Here is a 24220-nt window from a genome sequence, read left to right as displayed (position 1 = left end):
CGAGGGAGGGAGGGTCGACTGGGTGGCTGGTGGGTCGGTCCATGGGAGGGACTAGCGCAGAAAAAGAGGAGGGGGGCGGTGGAAGGAGGCGTCTGCGAGGAGGCTGTTTCTCTCTCCAGTCTCTTCCCCGTCGTCTTTGTCTCGCGCCACTCTTTTGTTTAGCCATGCCGAGCCTGCTGGTGCTTGCAGGGATCATGGAGAAAAACGGGGGCTACGGCGCCGATCTAGCCGGCTCCGGTTTCGGGGGCGAGGCGGGTCTGCTCGGGCCCCCAGACGACGACGAGGAAGACTCCCGCGCCCTAAGGGTCGCGCTCGGCCAGCTGTCGCTCCTGGGGCTCGGCGAGGGCGAGGACGGTGGAGGAGGAGGAGGAGGAGGTGGTGGAGCTCCGACGAGCGGAGTGCAAGACCGGAGCAACAACAACAACAACAACCACCACAACAGTGGAGGAGGAGGAATTGGGGGAATCGGTGGACTTGGAGGCGGAGGGGACGCGTCGATCCTCCAAGGCAAGAGCAAGTTGTGCGCCCTGTACGAGAGCTCGTCCGGGGAGCCCAAAGGACGCGGCTGCAACATCACCGAATGCGTCCCGGTACCCAGCTCCGAGCATGTTGCCGAAATAGTGGGCAGGCAAGGTAAATCCCCCCCCCCCCCCGAAAATAATAATAAAAAAAGAAGCATGCTTTCTTTGCAAACTTTTTTGGTTCCAATGTTACCTTTAACAAAGAAAAGGGAGTGGTGGTAGTGTTTTTTTTTCTGGGTACCCCCCTCCCCTTATTCCTCCTTTTCCATGAGGCATCAGCCTCCCACTTTTCCTGCCTCATAAGTTCCATCACCATCCAGGAGCTTTTATGAAATTTATTTGGGATGATTTGTTAATTTGATCTGGTACCCTTTTTCTAAGCAATCGTGTAGTGAAGCCAGAGTCTGCTGCATGATTCCACAATCCAACGCCATCAATGTCAGCGGAGCGTTGGCTTCCTTTGTCGTCTGGGACGCGCCAGACTGTTCAAAAGGCAACGTGCTGTTGCGAGGAGGGCGGTGGGGAGAGAGGGTGGGTGGCTGAGTGGGTGAAGGTTGGGGGGTGGTATGGGGTGAGGGCTGGCAGTGTGGAGAAAGGAGGTCTGGCTTCCACCATGTTCTGCCTGGGATGATGTTTGGGGGGTGTGGGGGGGGGCTTGTCTATATGGCCCACTGACACATTTGGACAAAGGAAGCGAGCCATCCAGTCAGTCAGCCAGCGTAAACATGTCATATTATTGCTATTTTCCGTGAGAATTTTTCTCCGTTTTTGAATTACACAATGTTTATGTACAGTTAAAAAAATGTTGAGTGAAGTCCAAATGTCAAGGCAACAACACAATTTTAAAAAATGAAGTTGGGCAATTCAATGAAATATTTTAAGTTTTGCTAATGTCAAAATTGTCTTTCTCACCTTTTCAAAAAAGAAATTAAGAGTTGACAGAGGTAATTGTCCCTCAAATGAAAGATATACGTGAAAACAGCTCAGCAAATTGTTTTGGAGTGAGAACTTGCTTGCTTTGTTGTGCTAACACTGTGGCCATTAATGTCAATAATTTCTATTTTCAAGTGGTTCCAACCTAAATTACTGTTTTAGCCCCCCCAATAAATACAAGTTGTGTTTTTACAGTGTGGTGATTTAATTTTCAGGGATGCCACTATGACCAGGGCTCATTTCATTAAGTACGGTGGCCGAAAACATAACAAGATGTGATTCATAAAAGCATTAAAATGCCAATGGGAATTCTGAACTTTTGGGCAATTTTAGACAGCCTCCAAATTGTACGATATTTAGACTAATGAGTGCCCGAACAAACCTAATGTGTTTTATGTGAACGTCACGAGGGCAAGTTTTGACGAATTTATTCAAGTATGGGAGCACAAAGGCTAAAAAAGAAATTCCTAAAAAAAAAGGACAACTTGTTTCCTCACACTTTTAGCACTAAAGGCAGGATAAAAAAACAAAACAAAACAAAGGTGAAAATTTGGGTCAGTTTCTCATTTGTATAAAGTTTCAAGCAATTTGAATTATCAAGGATTGCAACAATGACCATAGCTCATTTCATTAAGTACTGAGCTGAAAGCGTTATTTTAAAAAAAGTCAAAATTGCTCTATATTTTAGTGAATGGATGGACACACGGCCAAAAAAAATCATCTGATTTCTTTAGACTAATTTATTTAAGAAGAGTGGCCCAAAAGGTCAACAGATGTGACAAAAAAAATTCAAAAACATTACAAATGTGATATGTGATTGAAGCTACAATTGCAAACTTCTGTACAATTTTAGGAGGAATGACGTCTTTGAACTAACTAACCACAGCAGAGCTCAACTTTGAATGGCTGACAAAGTGTTCTTCTTCTGATAGCAAACTAGTTGCGACTCAACACTGCCTCTGCTGGTCATGACATACAAGTGCAAAATATCATTCATCCATAATGAAATTGGTACAATCAAATTGGTCGGATTGACTCTATTATTTGATGATTTTTATTGTACCTGCAACAAAAAGTTCTATTTCATACTATATTGTGTGTGTTTCATGAGTTTCAAAAAGTTATTTATTCTTTAATGTATATTTCTATATTACCTAATTACTAGTTTTTAGATAAACTAACAGAGATGACACACTTTTTACTGTTTTTCAGTTAGACACAAACCCACAAAAACGTACTTCTTTTGTGCCAAATTAAAAAAAAGTCATTTTAGAAAAAAGTAGCGCTCTACCTTTTATGACACCATAAACCTTATGGGCCACCATACATATTTTTTTTTGTGGCATCCTTGTATTGATTCAATGAAACGCTTTATTAATATAAAACTTTGCACTTTCCGGCCGCTATTCTTCACAAAATAAGTCAAAATAAGTCCTAGTCAGTGTACATAAGACACATGACCACATTCCTCTGGGTATTGAGAAAGCAACCAACATTCTGAGGAAAAATTTCCATCAAAATTGCATCAATTTGCAGAATTCCAACTGCTATCACACACAAAACATTTTAATCACACATTTTCCCCATCCTTTTTGGACCTCATACAATCAAGCAATTATTCAAAAAAAAAAAAGAAAAAGTGAGAGCGATTGTGGAATTCCTCAAAAAAAAAACTGGGTAAAATTCTGTTAACAACTAAATTAATAAAAATGCCCTTTAAAAAAATATGCAGCATTCCAACCGCCAAAACATGTTAATCAGACCTTTTTTTTTTTTTACTGCTCTTTTTGAGCCTGCATACAATCAAGCATTTAATTAAAAAAAATGTCACAGAGATTGCGGCATCCCTCAGACAACTAAAACTCCGTACAAATTGGCTAAAAACCAAATTTATTAGGATGCCCTTTTTAAAAATCATTTCAGGCCACTCTATGTCCTGAAATGAGTCAAAAGAAATCTCACGGACACATCCTCTGTCCATTCGGAAACAAAAACATTCTTAGGAACAAGCATTCCTCAAAAGGATTTTAACTGTCACCTCACACACGATGTTGGCATGTGATGATCTTTTGCATTGTGTAATTTGGAAAAAAAATTGTAAACGCTATAGAGCACCGCATGCTAACATCTGGTGTGGTGTGGACTTCACATTTTACGGAATATTTTTTGACAAAGAATATTTGGTTCAGAATGGGTGATGGTTTTCATTTCACTGAACTGTATCGTCACCTCTATAAAAATCCCGACATATCAGTAAGACAATTCAGAAATTAGTGAATGATTCCCAACACAGCCAAAGATTGTTACAATCAAAACAATAATGGAAGACCTGAGGTTTTTGCTGCTAACTTCTCAACTGTTTATTTACAAAATGTTATATGTGTAGCGTGGCTTTACATTGCCAACTAGTGGCCGGGCATGCACATTACAAAATTTTCAGTCATTTTTAACACCCATGACCTGAACCTCACGAGGGTCGATGATGTGCTAGAGCCTATCCCAGATGACTACGGCCAGTGGGCGGGGTACACCCAAACGCAGGGCACACATAAGCAAATAATAATTCGCGCTCACAATCACACCTACGGACAAATTAGAGTGAACAATTCACCTAACGTGCATGTTTTTCGAATGTGCGAGGAAACCAGAGGACCCGGAGATAACCCACGCGGGCACGGGGAGAACATGCAAACTCCACACAGGAAAGCCGGGGCCCCGAATCGAACCCTGTGCACTGTGAGGCACACGTGCAACTGTATATTTAAATTCCCTATTAAGAGACAATCTTCAAAGTTGTTAATTTCTGGTTTAAACCAATTCATTCAAATACACGACTGTAACTCCCATGGAAATTTTGCAAAATGAAAATTTACAGAATTTTAGAGCCCTGTTTTAATGGTATGTTGTTGTCAACATACACATCACCGAGCAATTTGGCGTACTTCCACTTGCATCATTTGGAACGTTCCCATCGTTACAAATGAAGCATCTCGAGTGACTGTAAATTCTTGTTGTGTGATTGATTAATCTCTGCCCCTGTAATTGTCTAATTGAGACGCTCATTTTGTACTGATTAAAAGGCGGCGTGCAGGAATGTGTACTTCCGTGCTCCTCTGCGACACTGTCGCGTCGATTAGCCTCATTAAACCACCAGCACGGCCGGCTGGGGTGCCTCCACGGGTGTTTGCAGTTGTCGGGTACGAATGGGGGGGGAACAAAAACAAATCCCCAAAGTGTCTCTTTCCTTCTGGCGAAGGAAAGGAGCTGCCGATTCGTGCACAGGTCCCTTTAAGAAAGGCCTGACCAGTCAATAACCAGGGCGCTGGCTCCCTCTGTTGCTCAATGTTCCGGCTGAGTGAATGCATGAAAATATCAAACTGGCCTCACTGCAGATTCACAAAATAGGTGTGACACCCCCCCCCCCCCCCCTCCACACCCACCCACCCACCACCACCAACGAATGAGCAGACGTAGAGCAACAGCTGGACCAAAAAAGCAAGCTGCGAGTGGCCCGGTCGCAAGTTCAAGGGGAGGTCAAAACTCTGAAGGATGACCGTGATGCTGCAAATAGATCTGCAGTGGTTTCTCGGGCCCACCACATCAGTAGTAAAGAAAGTGTTTGCTTTGGAAGTGCTCACACCAACGTGGCTGTTCTCAATAATCATACGCCAAAGGGTTTGATCTGGCCATCTTGAAGTTGGCTTGTTTGTTGTCAGTAAACGTAACCAAAAAAAAAACAACAACAACAAATGTTTAACCTGTTCAGGGTAATGTGGTGTAAATTCTGAGTGACTTTGGTGTGACAAGCAAAGCAGGGTGCCGGGTACTGTCTATCACAAGGGGGGAAAAAAAATTCCAAACCCACCGACAAGAGGTGAAGATTCACAATATCCCATTACGGTGGTGCTTTGACAGCAAAATATGTTTTTGAGGTGAAACCTGGTGACAAAAGCTTGAGAACCACTGCTTTACACAGTCTTTTGCCTCATTAACTCATTCAGTACCAGCCAATTCTGGACCAAGTCTGAAAAGACGTTTAAAAACGTCTTTGGGAGTGAATGAGTTAAAAAAAAACACCAAAAAAATGCAAGGCAAGCTTCCTGTCTTGGGGTTGTTTGGACAGACCACATAACCAAGTCATGTTGCATGAACCGATGAAGCATTCATAGACGAGAGGTGAAAAACAAACAAAGCAGTCCAGTTGCGATCTGTCCCGGTTTGGTTCGGAAAGACGCCGAACCAATTTTGCTTGCATGACCTAACGAAGACCTCTCAGATTAGATGTGAGACATCGACGACAAACAGAGCAGTCCAGTTACGATTGACTCAATGCCCTGAGAAAGAAATGACCTGGACAAATGAGAATATCCGCAAGCATTTTTTTTAAACTGTTTGTCGGTGTGTCTGTAGGTTGCAAGATAAAAGCCTTGCGGGCCAAGACCAACACCTACATCAAGACCCCCGTGCGAGGCGAGGAGCCAGTGTTCTTGATCACCGGCCGCAAGGAGGACGTGGCCCTGGCCCGCCGCGAGATCATATCCGCCGCCGAGCACTTCTCCATGCTCAGGGCATCGCGCAACAAGCTGGGTGTGTCCTTCAGCGGCTCCCCGCCCACCCCGCTCCCGGGGCAGACCACCATCCAGGTGAGGGTGCCGTACCGAGTGGTGGGGCTGGTGGTGGGCCCCAAAGGCTCCACCATCAAGCGCATCCAGCAGCAGACCTGCACGTACATCGTCACGCCTAGCCGGGACCGGGACCCCGTCTTCGAGATCACGGGCTCGCCCAGCAACGCCGAGCGAGCCCGCGAGGAGATTGAGGCGCACATCGCCTTCCGGACCGGAGGACTGCACGACCACAACAACGAGAACGACTGCCTGGGCCCCAACGGCGGCAGCAGTCCGGCGGGGAGCAGCGGGAGCGGCGGCGGCCTGGAGAGTCGACTCCAGCAAGTGTGGGGCCTCCAGGGGGGCCAGCGGAAACCCCTTACCAGCAGCTACCGCCAAAACTTCTCAGACGCCATCGGGGGCGGCGAGGGAGTGGGAATCTACAATAAGGGAAATTTCTCCAGCTCTGGAGAAAAGCCTTGCTCCTTTTTTGGTTCAGAGGGCGCCCAGAGTTGGGGTGACCCCGACTACCCCAAGCAGATGGCTTTCTACGCCCAGCAGCGATCCAAGAGCTTCGGAGGGCTCCCGCTGCCCCTTACTAGACTCTCGCCGGGGCTCCCGGAGCCGCCGGCCAACTCGTCCGTCGGCGGCATGGCGTCGGGGTCGCCGCACGCGCAGGCTCGCCGCGCCCACAGCGAGCCCACCTCGGCAGGGGAGGGCGGCTTCCCGGGGCGGCTCCCTGTACCGGACTCGCCGCCGGCCGTGCGGGATTGCATGACCTGCTTTGAGAGCAAAGTGACGGCCGCCCTGGTGCCCTGCGGCCACAACCTCTTCTGCATGGAGTGCGCCATTCGAATCTGTGAGCTCAACCACCCCGAGTGTCCCGTGTGCCACACGCAGGTCTCTCAGGCCATCCGAATATTCTCCTAAGGAACCGCGTCCCTTTTTTAGACAGTTTTTTTTTCTTTTCTTTTCTTGGTCTCTCGTTTGTCGGTCGGCTAATTAGTTGCCCTTATTACGGTTGTTATTATTATTCTTATTCCTATAATTGCGATACATTTTTCATTTTTCAGGAAAATTTTAAAACAATCAAGCAGCTATTTTAGAAGGCACTGCTTGCTTTACTAAAAAGTATAAGAAATATTTTTCAGTTTTTCTTTTATATACATATATATGCATATATATTTTATAAAAATTTTGTTTATAAGAGAAGCATTGTACCTTTTCAGGTTTTGATTTTTTTTTCCTTCATCTTTTTGTTTTTTAAGATGGGACTGCTGCTGTTATTCCTAAACGCAGAATCACAGTGTAGGCCGACAAAATGTGAACATTTTATTACTGCTATTCCATTTTTTTTTTAAATTATCAAGTTACCATGAAGTGGGATTATATGGAAGGAGGATTGTTCAATTCACACCGCACCACACAATCATCTTGGGTCTAAAAGAGGGTTGTCAATCACACTTTTTGATGGTAAATGAATCCTTTTATTGTGCTTTGACAATAGAAAATGTGAATGGATTTTATTCAAAGCACTTCTTCAATAGTTATTCTGTACTCTTGATTTTTTTTTTTTTTTTTTTTGTGGGGGGGCGTTATATTATTATTCGCCATATTATCTGTGCCATTGTTTGGACCACTGGCTCCCAAAATGAGCGAATGTCATGGAGGAGGGGGCATTGATTCCGCAAGGTTTGCTGTAATCTGCTGAAAAGATTCAGTGATGCTTGCCTTCCCCTCGTGGTTTAAAGGACTCCTTTTACTTGCCCAGGACCCCCCCCCCCCCCAAAAAAGCCTTTGAAATCGGACCAGTTGGCCTCGACGAACACCCCTCCAAACCACTTTCTTTTTATTCTCACTCGTACATTCGTCACGAGAAGAATGTGAGCAAACGGCATGCAGATAAGATGAGAATTTGTTTTTGTATTGGGCGTCTGGCTGGAGCAGGTGTGGGGTTATCTCGACTGGTCCCCCCCGCCCCCCCGTTTTGTCTCCCTTCTTTGACCACATGTTCCCCTTCCCTGGGCTGCTTACAGTGTGACCCCCCCCCCCCCCCCACCCCCCTCTCGGATTGAGGAGCGTTATTGTCTGTGGGTACTCGGACAGCGGGGCCTGGCGGGCGCTCTTTTGATAATTAAATGGGTTTGGTCCAGGTGCGGACCGGAGGGGGGAATTCAACCCCCGCTGTCGTGCCCAACCTACCCCCCCCCCCCCACAACATACGAGATTTGAAAGCCACACTATTGATGAAAAACATGTGGCCATGTTAAAAAGAAGGCACTGTCACGAGGTGTAGTGTGAACGCCCCCAACCTCTCCAGCCTAACCCCTTTATTATAGCCCCCCCCCCCACACACACACGCACACAAATGCACCAACTGTGAAATTCAAAACAGGGTTTACGTGACAGATCCAAAAAGGCCTACCCACTGACCCCCCACCCCAGCTACTGTAAGGGACATCCAGCAGCTGCCCCTTCGCTATGGACACTGGGGGCCCCAGCCAATGGGAGACCCCCGGCCTCCTCCTCCCCACTCCCCTGCCCTAGCTTGAATGAAATCAGGCAATTGTAATTGACAGGAAAGCGGGGGAAACGCCCCATTTAACTCGCCCTCGCTCTGAATCAAATTATGCTCTGGGCCCAGCGCTGGGGGGGGGGGGGGGGGGGGGACAAATGGGTTATTGCCGGGCTTAAACTGTTGAATTAAAGAGGGGGGCTTGTCGGTAAGGGAGGCCATCTAGGGGTGGGAATGGTAAAGTCCACATTATGCCGAACAATACTATCTAATTACATGTTAAGGTGTGTGTTGATAGCCACGATACATCATGACATTTACAGCACAATAATGACGCTAATAATAATAACACTCCCAACTTTTGCTGTCAAAGTATTGACGGAAGAAATCACGATCTGTTTCCAATCAGATTGATCGGCTGTCCAAGCTGCTTTCAGATACAAGAGGGGCATATTTACATGATTCTGGGTGACTGTAGTACTTCTTCAAAATATTGAGAACTGATGATTGGTGTATCCGTACTGTGATAAAGGCGCAATGTATCATGATATCAATAGATCATCGTATCCCTATCGCCTCGACTTAAGGCTTCAAACTGTTTTACAGGTAATGGGGATTGATACCCAATGATGCAATGTATTGCAATATCACTTCCGCTTGAGCCTTCAAACTGTTTTAAAGGTATCAGGTATCAATATTTTGCTGATGATACACTGCATTGCAATATCGATACAAGAGAACACGTATCACCTCAGCTTGAGCCTTTAAACTGTTTTGAATTCTGTTTTTAAGGTATCAGTATCGATATCTATTGTGAGTCTACTGATACAGTGATAATGACGTGATGTATCGCGATATCGATTCGATATCTTGTACAACCCACAGAGAAGACGTCTGTCTCATTTTAAATTGTGTCCCAGCCACATCCTTCCCTCAAGAGAACCCCCCCCCCCCCCCGCCCCTGCCCGTGGCCTCCTCTTAAGAGCCAAACACAAAGTATAGCACGTGTAACACTTACAAAATAAAAGTAACTTAAACTCTAGGACAAGATAGTAGAAATAAAGAGTATCATTCTATGGAGAAATTGCACAGCACAGTCAAAAAAAAAATATTCTTAGTACCGTATTTTTGTTTTATGCCTTAATGTTACACTTTTTTTATTCCAATAATGCCATTCAGGCTGACACGTTGGCCTTCCATTGCACCAACCCCTTACAACAACTTTTCAAAGTTAAAGAATGTGAATCACACTTGGCTAAGGAGGGGGTTCAGGAAATGACACCCTTAACCCGTCTGTTATGTCGCGGGTCAAATTGACCCGTTTTATTGTGAAAGAGAAGTAATATGAAGTAGTTTTGGGGTTATGAAAAGTCACATGTTGGCTGTGAAATGTTTGTAATGGAGCTAATAATGACTTTTCTTTCTGTTTCTGACCCTTTTGGCTAAATTACATGTCACGAGTCAAAATGACCCAAGAACATTACTGCTGTTCCTGAAGACCTAACAGCAGGGTTAAAAAAAACACACTTACAAAAATAAATATGAAGAGTAAAGCACCTTATTTACTAAGAGAAGAAGCGCATTTCATGAATACCAAACCGACCACTGATGGTGAAATATTTCCTAGAATCTAAGACATGCACATGAGGATTCCCTTTTGTTTTTGTTTATGTTGTATTTCTTGTCGCTATCACGACGAGAGAGGGCTGCCTCTTTATATCCGAGTATTCAAAGACTCTTTGTAAATAAATAACACTTTTATTTGCGCATCGGACGTCCAGCTTCCACAAAGCTTCTACTACACCAATTTAACACAGGAAAAAAAGAGAACATCTTATTATTATTATTATTGTGTTAACCATCACTTTGACTCAAATATTAGCCTTTATGAGATAGATCCATAGGTTTAAGACATATTATTTCAAGGGGTTAACATAATCAGACGCTTCTATATCCCTTATGAAGCCTGTACTGTAAAAATCTGAAATACATAAAGGTTCTGATGAATTATATGTGTAATAACAATAATAATAATAACAATAACCCCTGAATGAAGACACAATTTTCTATGTACATTAAGATGAAGCAATAAACGGTAATATTCCATTCAGACTACTTTGACTATTAGCATTTAAGCATTTGGTAGCTTGTCGCAGCTCTTTGATTCGTAAAAAAACAAAAAACAAAAAAAAACTTCCAGGAAAATTGCTGTGCTCTTCAGGGTCTTTTTTTGCGTGAAATGTTGAATATTAAGCACTCGTTTCAGGATTTCTGAACGGCAATGAAAAGACGAGATTGGATGCTAACAATGCTAATGACGCTAACGAGTGTCTTCCAGACTTCGCCTCTGCTTTGTATTACGGTCACATGTAGCCAAAGACCAACGTATGACCAGAGCCAACTTAGTAGTGTTCTAAATGCGATATCGTACATTGTGAAAGCAAATCTGTGAAAACATATCAGGTCTGAGACGCCCCACAACCGAGTCATATTTCATGTGTGGGTCACTATTTCCACAATAGGGGTGACGTTAAAAACAAGGACAATTTTCAGAGTTGACTTTGGAGTTTTCCATTGCATGCTAGCAAGATATTGTACCGTATAGCTTAGAGTTAACCGCATACAAAAAGCTTTACGACCTCGAGGCTCACGTGGGGTTTTCCAAATGGTATACAGCATCGCAGCATAGTTAAAATTGTTACACAAAAATAAGATTGCTAAGAAATGTGCATAAGTTTCATTTGTGCAGCTCGTGCCGGTATGAAATACTTTGGATCGAGAGACGAGCGACTTGAAACGGGCGACGGAAACGGCTCACAGCGACATTCGAGTCGTTAATTTTTCCTTTAGTATTATTTTTTACAATATTGTATTCCGATTTTTCCGTTGTAGTCAAAATAGGAATTGTTGATGGGGTTTTTTTCTTGCTATGAAAACGGACGTATGCATTTACATAGAATCCCTTTGAAGGAGTGATAGGAAATCCATATTCTCAATGGATGCACTTAAGCAATTGTAACCAACTTTTTACAAAAATCGAGCAAGTAATGCATTTGAATGTATGAACAAAACTCAACCTAATGCACTCCTTATTTGTTTTATTACCAGCTTTAAGTTTTTGTTGTTGTTTTTTCTCCTTTGGATGGAGTTTAGGGGAAAGAATTTGTGACGTGTTTTCAATATATTTGAGTTGTTCAGGATACATTTATAGAAAGTAAGTTAAAATGACAAAGAAAAAAAACATTACAGTTTTGTCAAATCTATTTTGCTAACATTGGTTTTTATTTCTTAGAACGCAGAGTGTGGGGGCGGGGGTAAGGAAACAAAAAAAGTCAGTATCTGGATGTTATTTAAGAAAACAAACCTATTTAAAAGACCTTTTGTTTTGTTTTTTAATTCAAATGACAAGAAGTTAATATATTTCTAAACAAGGTGGGGGAAGTCAGTTTCTACGTAAAAAAAAAAAAAAGTTTTATTTATGACAGTTATGGACGCCGGTCGACACTCGTGCCACGCCCACGACAGCATAGACTATTTTTTAAGAATTTGGAGATATTTTAGTCACAGAGCATCAATCTTGTGCCTCGATTATATTAGTATTATTATTATTACTATTATTATTCATGTCCTGCATTAGTAACTCCCCCTTGCCGCTCCCCCCCATATACGCATATGCCTTCACCTGTAAGCCCATGGTACTGACTTACTGACTGCATTACACATTTCCTCTGTGATTCAAAATCCAAAATCAAGGTCAAAGGTCTTGACTGCATAAAACTTGTCATTTTGGACATTGCCAACTCCACTTTTGTGTGTTTGTTTTTTTTTTTTTTGGTTTGTTTTGGATTGACAGCAACAGAGCAGCTTGACGATGGCTGACTTTTTTTTTTTTTAGCGAGTTAAGCGGGCCCTCGAAGGCAAAACTGAGGCCCGTGGTATTCAAGAGTAGTAGATCTATGTACTGTAACTAGATAGCACACATGACACACAACAGGTTCATTACTGTACTAGTTTGCATGTATGTCGTGTGGTCACTTAGGGCTAGATGTTCATAGTTGGGAGCATTTTCGGAGGTCAAAAGGAGGCGAGTTTTGATGCCGGGCAGTCCCCACGTCGGGTTATATGAACAGTGAGGCCACTTCCTTCAGTTTTGCTGAAAAACTCATCACAAATCAAGCTGAAGTTGTGTTTTCTGTTCAATACCTGGAAAGAATAGAGAGTACGTCAGAAGCCAATGTTTCAGTCTATGCAGGTGTGTCAAACTCATTTTGGTCGTGGCCAAGTGCCAGTTTTGGGTTCCCTCAGAAGGCCGTGAATGATTGAAAATTACATAATCACCTCGGCATATTATTACGTGTACTCAATTTGCATGGTGTATTTGAGATTATGAATCATGGAAAATAGTGACAACCAAACATAAATATGATTGCTAAGTTGACGTTAACTCATGATGGTGTCTAAATATTGCGTTCTGCTTCTGTGACAATATGAGCAGCGAACCATCCTACAGGCATCTATTCGTCATTACAGCGGGTTCAAAACTTGAATTTCAAAGACAAGCTGGGCGAGGCCCTCTTCCCACAGCAACCTGTTGAATAACACGCTTGACGAATATACAGACGTGTGTGACAGACTTAACGGATGGATTTCGGTTGACGTATACAAACATCCACTGCAGCGAATGAGTTCTGAGAAAGAGAGAAAAACTATCAGTCATATTTGGGGAAAAAAGTCCGGGATAATTCAAATTTTTGTACAAATTTTCTGCGGAGATGAAATCAAATCCAGTTAGCAAGAAACTAATTTGACGCACTTGATTTGTTTTCGAAGACCACAAAAGACATAACGTCGCCGACCTTGAATTTTGCGGTCATCAGTAGACCCAAAGGAGTTTGCCTCACTGTTCCAATACTTTTGGATGGCCTGTATAGAGTATTTGCATTCACCTCACAGCAAATGAACTTGAACGTCCTGTGGTTTATGTATTTATTGGTCAAAACTTGACACATTTCCTGCTGTACGTGACGGGACCAAAAGGTGAAAACTCGCAATCTTCCTCCGAAGACGGCCGACGCGGTCGACAGTTTGTCACTTGGTAGCGTTTTCCAATATTTGCAGCACAAATAGTATGTGTGTGTGCGTGCTTCATGCCGGTCTAATAGTGGTGGTAATGCGTTAGTTTACGGGCCAGCGTCATCAAGTTGGCGTTAGTTTCTGGTTTCTCTATAAACGGTGAAAAGAGGGTCACCCCACCCCTTACCCCCCTCACGCGTGTGTTTGTGTGTGTGGCGCTCTGTGGCTGACCATCAACTTTTTTTGATGGATGGGAACAAAAATGACAAACAATGAAAAATGGAGAGAAAAAAAAATCTTTGAACTCTGTTACATACAGTGTGCCATGCACTCGACGAGGCATGTGATATTGCAGGTTTATTTCTTATAGCACATGTTTTTTTGGTGAATTACATTTTTTGGAAGACATTTTTATGATTGATTAATTATTATTATTATTAATGTATCTGCTCCATGTTAGTTCTGGTTCTTTGTTATTTTTCCAAGATACAAGATGTATTGTAAATGTTTCTAATAAAAAGAACAAAATGAAAACAATCCCGGTCATGGAGTGAGATGTGCTCAGAATTTTTTTTTGCAAAAAGAACATTTACTTAAAAAAAAAAAGTACAGGTTGTTGTAATTTAATACATGTTTAACCATTAAAAAAGATCAATTTGGGTGAAAATTGGACAATGCATGAAATAAAATCAATGACTTTTTCCAAATTTTTTTTTCTTTTAATTCATTCGCTGCCAGCCATTTCCAAAGCAGAATTCCAACATTTTGCATTTTGATAAATCATTCACCACCACAGTGTACACTCTCTTCCATCACCCGAAAGTTTGTTTTTCTTTAGTACCGTAATCAGCAGTAGACCAATAGTTGATTTCACCAGGAGCACCGGTTTCTGATCAAAAAGCAGAGAAAATTAGCTTTTTGTGAAAAGAAACATGTTCAGCAGAACAGAGACTTTTACACTTTGTATTTTTGTGACACCTCAAACTACAAAATAACAAAAACAAGATTGAGAAAATTCTTTCGACAGGAAAATAATTCAGATACGAGTACAAAAAGTGCCCTGACACCATGGTTCGAGCTGAACATCAGCGGCTCTTCTCAATAGTGTTCCTCAGAAGAATATATTTGTCTGTGGAGGTAAATGGTTGGATTCCAGTTGACAAATATAAAAGTCCACAGCAGTGAACGAGTTCATGGAAAAAAGTGGATTATTTTTTTTACCCATTTTCAAACCTGGTCAATTTTACCAAAAGATAGGAGCAGGGTTAAGATTAAATATAATCTCCTCAGCAATCAAAAGGACAATCAGTCAGTGAAGTGAAATATATTGCGTCATGAAAATAGAAGTGGTAAAATGGTGCTGCGGCAGTGGCTGCCTTTACAGCGGCTCCTATAATTTTTGTTCTTCAACTTTCTTCCTTTCATAACTTTGCTGCTGTAAATTGGGAATTTCTCCATTGTGAGATGAATAAAGGTTTTCTTATGCTTATTATTCTTAAAAATTGTCTGCCGGCAAAGTTAATATTCTCTAATTCGTGCTCATTAAGTAACGTCATTAAATTCCACCAAATGAAGACATAAAATACATTCTACTACAAATCAAATTTATTTGCACATATACAGTCCAATATACATATTAGAATAGTGGTTTGCGTTTCCTTTTTTAAAAAAACAAACAATAAAAGCCCTGTCCTGCACCACGAAGTTTAAAGACCTGTGAAGGCCACACAGCGCGCGCGCGCGCACACACACACACACACGCACACACACACACCAGCTGATTGTGTGTAATTTAAATCAAGCCCTTACTAACACACTCTAGCAACTTTTTATTATTTTAAAAGGTAATAAACAAAAATACCTCCCCGCAGGAAAGACAAGCGAGGGTTGACCTCTGCAAGGCAAAATTTTTTTTTTTTGTTAATGTCCTGGTCCAACTAAGACAGAAAGCAGTAAAAGAGTCTCCGGTATTTACATTAAAAAAAAAAAAAGCTAAGGAGGTTCCATCCATTTATCTCACGAAAAGGGGGAGATGTGCCTCCGAGTCCCCCACCGGTCTGCCAGAAAAATCTGAAGAAGTCAGACCAGGATCCAACATGTGCATTTATGAAATATGACTCCTTGTCGCCCCTTTTGGAGAGGCGGATGTCCTCACAAAGATTAAGCGTGAATTTTAAAAATCAATGCAATTAAAAGCATAGAACGTAGTGTTCAATAAATATTTTGGGATGAGACATTGAGCAATTGAGGGAAGTGGCGACAGTCTTTGGGAAGGTTCGACTGGCGGTGGCAGGAAATTTATTTTTTTTATGGGGGGGATTATTAAACTAGTAACTTTAACTTTTACAGAGTGCTAAACTTCCTCAACCTCTCCTCCATTTAAACCCGCTCTTATGTCAAACCGACATTCAAAAGCAAAGATATGTAAAAAGTAAGAAGTATCGTGACTTAACTGTAAATCTTGATGGCGATGGTGCATCACCATGCGATACAACTCGGGATGCAAAATCCTGAGAATGTTCAAAGTTAGAAATTGACCATGGGAACTAACAAAAAAACACAACAAAAAAAATGGAGAAACGGATACATTTGCAGGTTGGCTCTTATCGGGGCACTTAAACACATTGAGATTTTAGCCAAACCCTGACTGTTGTTCACCCGCTTAGATTTGTGCAAGGAGAGCGATTTATGTTTGCATGGGTGCCTGGTTATGACAAAACAAAATGATTGATTTTTAATACCTTTGCAATAAATGACAGCGAACCCCTCTAATATCCATAATGGCTTTGCGCCATGTTGCAGTATTCAAGTGAAAGGAGGCACGTCATTTAACCAGGCCAAAGCCTTGTCTAACAAAGTATTTGGGTGACATTTTATGGTCTCTTGGTCCCAAGGAAATACGTTGTATGGCCACTGTCGTGGCGTCTACGGACAATCATGAAGCCTTTTGCAGGGGTGGGGGGGGGGGATTTCTGTGGGAGGGCTTACTCCCAATCCTCCATGAATAGTGGGGGTTCACTGAACAATAGTACCGTGATGCAATTCACCACCGCTCGAACCAAGTGTGGGAGAAAAAAAAAAGGGGGAGCAATTAGGTAACGTGACAGGCAAGAAGAGCTATCTTCATAATTTATAGAGATGTCTGTATACGACAAAACAAAATGTTTATATTATACCTTTCCATGAAATTACCCTCAATTTACAATGAACTCCCATGGAAAATTTCCAATGTGTAATATTTCCAAAAGTGCCCATCTGAACCCCCCTCCCTCACAGAAACTTTCCGGAAATGTTGCCACCATAGCTATAACCCTTATTTATTTTTGATTTTTTTTCGTAATGGGTCAAAATGACCAAAGGAACATTAACGCTACTCCTGAGAAACCAAGGTAACAGGAGGGTTAAACATGGATAATGTACGTACAGCCCTCCCTACAATAGTCCTTGTGAAGAAGTGAAGTGGTTATCTCTACCCACTTCTTGGTCTTCCCCACCTGTGTGTCTGTCTGTCTGTCTGTCTGCATCTAACTGTCGCTGTGAGGCTCTCAGTTGTTCTGGCAGCACATGCCCTTGTTGGACGCGTTCTGTGTGGGCTCCACTGTGATGGGCACCACATTGGAGGCGGGCGAGAAGTCCGAGTCGCTACGTCCCGACATCTGCCGCTGTGACACGATGTTGTAGATGGCTGAGCGGGGATACGGAGAGGGAGAGAAAAAAGGGAGAAAGAAAGAGAGAGAGAAAGACAGACATTGGGGGGGGGGGGTTTCGTACAGTCCCCTCCAAAACTATTGGAAGGGCAAGGTCAATTCCTTTGTTTTTGCATTGCACTGGAGGGATTTGGGTTTGGGATCAAAAAATGAATATGAGACAAAAGTTCATAAATAGAGCTTGTATGTCATGATCTTTACATCTAGATGTGTTAAACAACTCACGACAGAGCATCTTTTCTTTCAAGTCATCCACTTTTCAACGGAGCAAAATTATTGGAACATGTGACTGATGGGCGTTTCAAGATACTACGGTGTTGCCATGGTGATGTAAATACCACGCAGTCCAAACTGGAATTCTGAACTTTGGTCTCATATTCATCCTTTGATCTGAAACCCAAATGTCTTCACTGTACAACAAAAAGAAAAGAATTAACTTTGCCATTCCCCACTAAATACACACTCATGCTTTCTTTTCAACTCGTGGTGAGGCCATTAACATTAGCTGCTGCAGCCGCAGCTCATGGATGTCGCTTCTACATTCCCAAGAGCTAAGGCTGGATGCTGTAATTGAAGTTGAGGTGTCACAAAGTTCTCAAACGGCAGGCGATGCAAAATCTTCAGACCGAAGTGAAGCAAGGTGGTCCATTTTGGGAAGTCATTAACTCAATTCCAGTTCAGCTATACAACACATTAATCCACTGATGTGAATTAATACAATGCAGGTGCAGGGAGCTGAGAGGGGGGCTTTGAGGTTGCCCGAGTGCACCCATCGATGCAAGAACACGATTACGCGGATGTTGCTGCCATCTACAGGCAGACAACAGATGGTGTGGTGACATCAGGGGATTTTGTCGAGTGCAGCGATCCCCGACTCCTGCGTTGTCACCAAGTGGGGCGTTGAACCAAAACTGATTATTCAAGATCTCGCAATGTGCCTTTCTTCAAATACTCCAAGTCCATTCTTTTGAATCAGTGTCATTTGCTTGTAAATCTTTCGAAATAAACTAAAATTGGTCTCTTTCTCTTCTTTTTACTTTTAGAGAACCCCCATTTGTCATTTGTGTGTGTGGGGAGGGGGGGGGGGGGGGGCGTCCGAGTCGGAGTTTGTCAAAGTCCTGGAATTCACCCATAATTGGTGCAACAAGCCAAAACGTGTAATTCCCTATAAATTTTTGGGCATAAGTCCTTCAGACATTTTTGTGAGTTCCTTTATGATAGCACCCAATCGTGTGGGATTTTCCCCAGGTACGCCGGCAAACATGCAAACTCCACACAGGACGGCCACAGCAAAGATTCGAACCTCAGAAGTGTGAGGCAGACATTCTAAGTATTCGTCCATTGTGCTGCCGGCCATTCAAATCATTGCATTGAAGATGTCATTTAAATTATAACACACCTTCCAAAAACTGTAATAAAATAAAAGTCACCTGTGAGGATAGTCTGGAAGGCAAGCTCCACATTAGACGAGTCTAAGGCCGACGTCTCCAGGAAAGACAAGCGATGTTTTTCTATAAAAACAAAACAAACAGATAATGCCATCAGAAGCCTGCAATAATAAGCTAAACTAGAGAATGCAATATCTGTAGAAAGCTTGTGTGAATGCTGAAGAGCTGACGCTGAATGGAAATGCTGTGGAATTCATTGAACTGATGAAATGTAGAACGTGAGACTTGAAAATGGAATGCCTGAGTCAGTCTAGAAATGTGGAAGGAGGTAGATTTGTTTTTTAAAAAAAAACTATAAATGTAAACTATTGATGTTTATTCAATTATTACGTAACATGAAAAATGTGGCAATTTCAGGATTTGAAGAGCGATTGGGAAATGCAGAAGCAATGTAAATATCGGCGTTGTCAGGCGGAAATCTTATATGTCCAAATGTGGTAAATTTCTTACTTTTTCAAAAATCAATCCAACAAACCCAATTCCAATGAAGTGAGGATGTTGAACATAGAAAAACAATAATTGGCAAATCATATTCAACCGATATTTAATTGAATACACAACAAAGACAGGATGTTTAATGTTCAAACTGAGAAATGTAATTATTTTTCGCAAATAATCATTAACCAAGGATTGCAACACATTCCGAAATTGCGGGCAAAAAAAGACTGAGAAAGTTGAGAAATGCTCATCGAACACCTGTTTGGAACATCCTACAGGGGAATAGGCTAACTGGGAACAAGTGGGTGCCATGATAGGGTATAAAAGGAGCTTCCCTGAATTGCTCAGCCATTCCTACGCAAAGATGGGGCAAGGTTCACTTCTTTGTGAACAACTGTGTAAGAAAATAGTCAAACAGTTTCAGGACAATACGTTCCTCAACGTACAATAGCAAGGAATTTCGGGATTTCATCACCTGTGGTCCATAATGTCATCAAAAGGTTCTGAGAATTTGGAGAAACCACTGCTTGTAAGCAGCAAGGCCGAAAACCAACATTGAATGCCAGCGACCTTCGATTCCTCAGGTGGCACCGGATCAAAAACTGATATCACCACATGGCTCAGGAACACTTCAAAAAAACCAATGTTCAAACAGATCTATCCCTAAGTGCAAGAACAACAACAAAAAAAACTCAACTATGCCAAGTAAAAGCCATTTCTCAACAACATCCAGAAACGCCACTAAAGTTTCTGGGCCCAAGCTCATCTTAGATGGACTGACGCAAAGTGGAAAAGTGTTCTGTGGTCTGACGAGTCATCATTACAAATTGTTTTGGGAAATTTGGACATCGTGTACTCTGGGAAAAAGAGGAAAAGAACAATCAGGACTGTTCTGGACGCAAGGTTCGTCTCAAAGGGTATTACTGTCGCGGGAAATGTGAATTGTGAACAAAAATCAAATAAAATTCTCTTCAGCCCTGATGTAATGATGGATTCAAGTATCAATGATCCGGAGGAGGCACCTGCAAAGTCCCGGGCCTCGTCGGTCGGCACGGCTCTCAGGTGGCGCAGGTCGCTTTTATTGCCCACTAGCATGATGACGATGTTGCTGTCAGCGTGATCCTGCAGCTCCTTCAACCAGCGCTCGGCGTTCTCATACGTCAGATGCTTGGCGATGTCATAGACCAGCAGTGCTCCCACGGCGCCGCGGTAGTACCTGTGAAATAGTAACAGGATGACATTCAGCACACCTTTACAGTTTTCCCACTAAATTGTGGCCCTACAACATCGGTGTCAAACTCAAGGCCTGGGGGCCAGGTGTGGCCCGCCACAAAGATGACAACTTCTATGATACTTGCTCAAATCTGTACCAAAATGTCTAATTTTCATATGTAGTAAATCAGTGACGTATTGTAAGCATTTTCTTGTTAGCAAAGCCTTCATTACAGTTCAACAATAATTGAATAACACGTTATTCGTGACTTCGTTATATAGTTTCAGTCATAACGGCCATCCAAGGGAAACGGTAATTATAATGTGGCCTGCAACAAAAATGAGTTTGACACGCCTGCCCTACAATGTCTCACTTTTTTTTTTGGGTGGTACATATACTTTTTGTGGAAATCTGCGGTACATAGAGATCCTTTTGTATGGGCTTTCATAGCTTTTTCCGGAAAGTTTTATTGTCCTCTTTGCTGCAGATTTTCTCCTGTTGTGGGTGGGTCCAGACCGTCTGCCCCCGTGATAAACTGTAATGCGATAAATGTGATTAAATATCAAATAAGGGTATTGCACTGACGCAGAAGTGATGGCCCGGTATCGTTCTTGTCCTGCAGTGTCCCAGATCTGCGCCTTGATGGTTTTGCCCTCCACTTGGATGCTGCGCGTGGCAAACTCCACACCGATGGTGCTCTTGCTCTCCAGGTTGAACTCATTGCGGGTGAAGCGGGACAGCAGGTTGCTCTTCCCGACGCCGGAGTCACCGATCAGCACCACTAATGGTGGAGGAGAGGAAACAGAGAAATACTCGCGTTAGCATCAACATTGAAATAGACCACCGCTGTTCACGGCTATAAATTGAAACAATCTATTTTGTTATGGACATTTCTTAAAATGCTCAATCATGAATCATGACTTAATTCGGTACTTCTAACTTCCTCATATTCCGATTTTTTTTTGTCAGCCTGATGCCATCCCACCTTTACGAAATAGGAAGTTTAGTGCTACGGCTTGCAGCAACTGCATTGACAAACAAACCAAGTCATGTTTCAACACTGCTGCGATGTGTTAGTCAGAGCAAATATGGTGTCAAACAAATGGGCAGTCTACTAGATCTTGAAAAGTTATCACCATTTGTCCTGAATGTTGGGTGGAGGAGAAGAATCATTAGGCAACCATTAAGACAAGGGTTACAATTATGTCTCTGTTACACGCCCATCCACAAAGCACATTGTTGACGTTTCTGCCGACAAAAGATACTTTCCTGACAGCGCTTATATCAAAACATCAACCCCCACACCCATTTCTAATGACGTACCAGCCTTCCCCAAAGCCAGTGGATGTTCACCTGAGCCATGAAGCTAATTCTGGGAGGATGAACCTGTTTGGTTGGATAAGATCAGAGTCTGCTCTACGTAACCCCCTAAATGATTTTTTTTTTAATTGAAAAAGATTGTTTAAATCAGTTCACAATATGACAAAAATACTGCTACACATGTCTTACTAAATTACTTAAAATTATGATAAATCACGAAAAAAGGCAGTGTAATGTTGTAAATTAACATAAGCAGGAACAGTCGCTTTAGAGAGTAAAATTACTTTTTATTGTCATTTTATTGACTTTTTAGGTTCATAGTGACGCATACTTATATGGAAATAGACAAATATGCTGTTTCCAATTTTTCTGGCGAGTGAAGTGAAAGAAGAAGCTAAGGAAGCCTAAAATGGGACGGCTGTGGACAACTTCCTGTGTCGACTCAGTCAACAACATAGGTGCATTAAAAGAACAAAAGGATAGGCGTAAAAAGTTCAAAAGCAATAAAACCTAAGGCACCTGACTGCCATCCGCACTTTGTCACTCCAATTTTTGCTGATGCCAGTCTGCCTGGAACCAAATCTCATCTTCTCTTTGCTCTGTGACAAAGCTTTTGTATGGCTTTAAGTGAACACACACACACTCACATTCACACACACTTCATGCAGGTATTTCCAGTTTGACAACTTGTTTCAGGCTAAGTTCCTCTTGTTCATGTCAAGGTACAACTATGAATGACTGTTTGCACCGGCTGATGCCAGCCTGTTCCTTTTGACATTTTTTATGTGTGGTGTAAGCCAAGTTGCATCTGTGGCCATGCCAGCATTGGAATAAAAGGCATTAAAAAGCCTTATCTGGGGGTAAAACATTCAGCACATTCTCAATGTTCTCAGTGAGTGAAATGTGATAGGGGCCAAAAGTTAAGCTAGCGCTGTGTGTCATGGCGGTAGTATGAACTTAGTGGCTCTTACTTAAATGCAAATGAGATTGCAAAGGTTTGTGGTCACTTAGAACACGTAGGTCTTTTAAAGTAAGAGACAAGTGATTCCCAACGGCTATCCCATAAGAGATCATCACGGATGCAGTTTACCAATTTGTTTTAAAATTACTATTTAAAAATTACAAATACGGCAGTGACACATAGTGACAGACAGAACTATTAAATGTTCTTCCACTGGATGGCAATTAAACCTTTGTATCCAATTTTTGTGACATGAGATTTTTTTTTCTAGTGTAAAATATGTGCTTTGGCTCAAAAAAGGTTGAGAAAGATTGGTCAAGACTATATTTCTGATTAATCTAATGCTTGTGGAACAGCAGAATGGCAACATGAAGACTGCTACAGTTTGATCTAAGACACATGGGAGGCACTGCAGTTTTAAATACATTTGAATACATTTAATTCCAAAAGAACATTTTGTTCATTATTAGTACTTTGTTATCACTATTATTTCATGATTTATTGTAATTTGTATCGGACCTCTATTAGGTACAGTAATTTGATCCTCAACTCTATTTACAGTACACTTTAAAATCATCATGTACTGTACACGTGTTTTGATTAGGGGGAAAATAGAGACTATTTCTGGATAGTTTTGGTGTTATTTTCATTGGAGAATTTTTTTATTTTTGCTATGATTTCAGAATAAAACAACATGACGATATCTTTAACTAATCTTTGCAACGGAATAATACGTATGTGCACATCTCTATTGAGACTAACGTGATTTCCTTTCAAACAATAAATAAAGCACATTTCTATGTAACACCAAACTTTAGAACGGCAGTGTTTATCCACCAGTCTCTTGAAATTGAACAGAGACGGCCTCTATTGTCGTTTTTGTTGGTAAGTGACAGTTGTCACATGACATTTCCAGTAAATAGGCAGGGGCATTTTTTTTTTTGCGTTTTCGTGGCCTCACGTCGTCCAAAGATGATTGCAATGTCAACCGGTTTGGGCAAGATGACTACTTGCCACATCACATGCCGGTTGGCTTAGCTTGACAAAAGTGATCTTATGTTAGGAGTCATGGCATGGTGGGGTAGCTTTAAAAGTGCTTACGTGTGTAGCAACAGGTGCCATCCCTCCCCCTCAGATTGATGTGAAGTCATCGGAGGAAGACAAGTTCGTCGTCACTTAAACGAAGGTAAGCTAAAGGTAGCAAGCTAATAGAATGGGGGCGGGTGGGGGACAAAATGGAGCGACTTACCTTTGAAGAGATAATCATATTCATCTTCCCGGCCCGTCATAGTTTTGCCTCACTCGACGCGCTCGTGTTCGTACCAGTCGAGCGAACTTCTATGACCAGAGAAACGATGACAGCGGGAGGCGAACGTCAAGCCGGTCAAACAACACGTCGTGAGCGGTGATGCCGTCTCGTCTCCCCCTCGGAAAAAGGAAAAGCGTGAGGCAAAGTTTGTCGTCGTCTTCCTCGTACGGTCTCCGTA

At 42.3% G+C, this 24220-nt stretch overlaps 2 protein-coding genes across 4 annotated transcripts; one reads left to right on the top strand and one right to left on the bottom strand.

The window, feature by feature from the left end:
• Positions 1-8694, top strand: mex3a (mex-3 RNA binding family member A). The gene is made up of 2 exons (XM_086113384.1): positions 1-633; positions 5865-8694. The coding sequence occupies exons 1-2, from the start codon at positions 42-44 to the stop codon at positions 6986-6988; spliced, it is 1716 nt and encodes a 571-aa protein (XP_085969510.1). The 5' UTR covers positions 1-41; the 3' UTR covers positions 6989-8694.
• Positions 8695-14335: 5641 nt separating this feature from the next.
• rab11al (RAB11a, member RAS oncogene family, like) lies at positions 14336-24220 on the bottom strand. 3 transcript variants are annotated; one of them, XR_015101169.1, is made up of 6 exons: positions 23983-24217; positions 21038-21233; positions 20262-20455; positions 18784-18864; positions 16100-17331; positions 14336-14535 (listed from the first exon to the last, which is right to left on the bottom strand). XR_015101169.1 is itself a non-coding variant. In XM_086113386.1 (5 exons), the coding sequence occupies exons 1-5, from the start codon at positions 24020-24022 to the stop codon at positions 14459-14461; spliced, it is 588 nt and encodes a 195-aa protein (XP_085969512.1). In that variant the 5' UTR covers positions 24023-24220; the 3' UTR covers positions 14336-14458. The 3 variants fall into 3 exon arrangements, 2 of the variants coding, with proteins under 2 accessions (XP_085969512.1, XP_085969511.1); XM_086113386.1 differs by lacking the exon at positions 16100-17331 and having other exon boundaries at positions 23983-24220; XM_086113385.1 differs by lacking the exon at positions 14336-14535 and having other exon boundaries at positions 15234-17331.

Source organism: Hippocampus guttulatus, chromosome 6, assembly GCF_054856545.1.
Source record: "Hippocampus guttulatus isolate MCC_2025c chromosome 6, RoL_Hgut_1.0, whole genome shotgun sequence".
Taxonomy (NCBI): Eukaryota; Metazoa; Chordata; class Actinopteri; order Syngnathiformes; family Syngnathidae; genus Hippocampus; species Hippocampus guttulatus.
The sequence above is the reverse complement of the archived record's forward strand: the minus strand, read 5'-3'. Positions and strand labels throughout refer to the sequence as shown.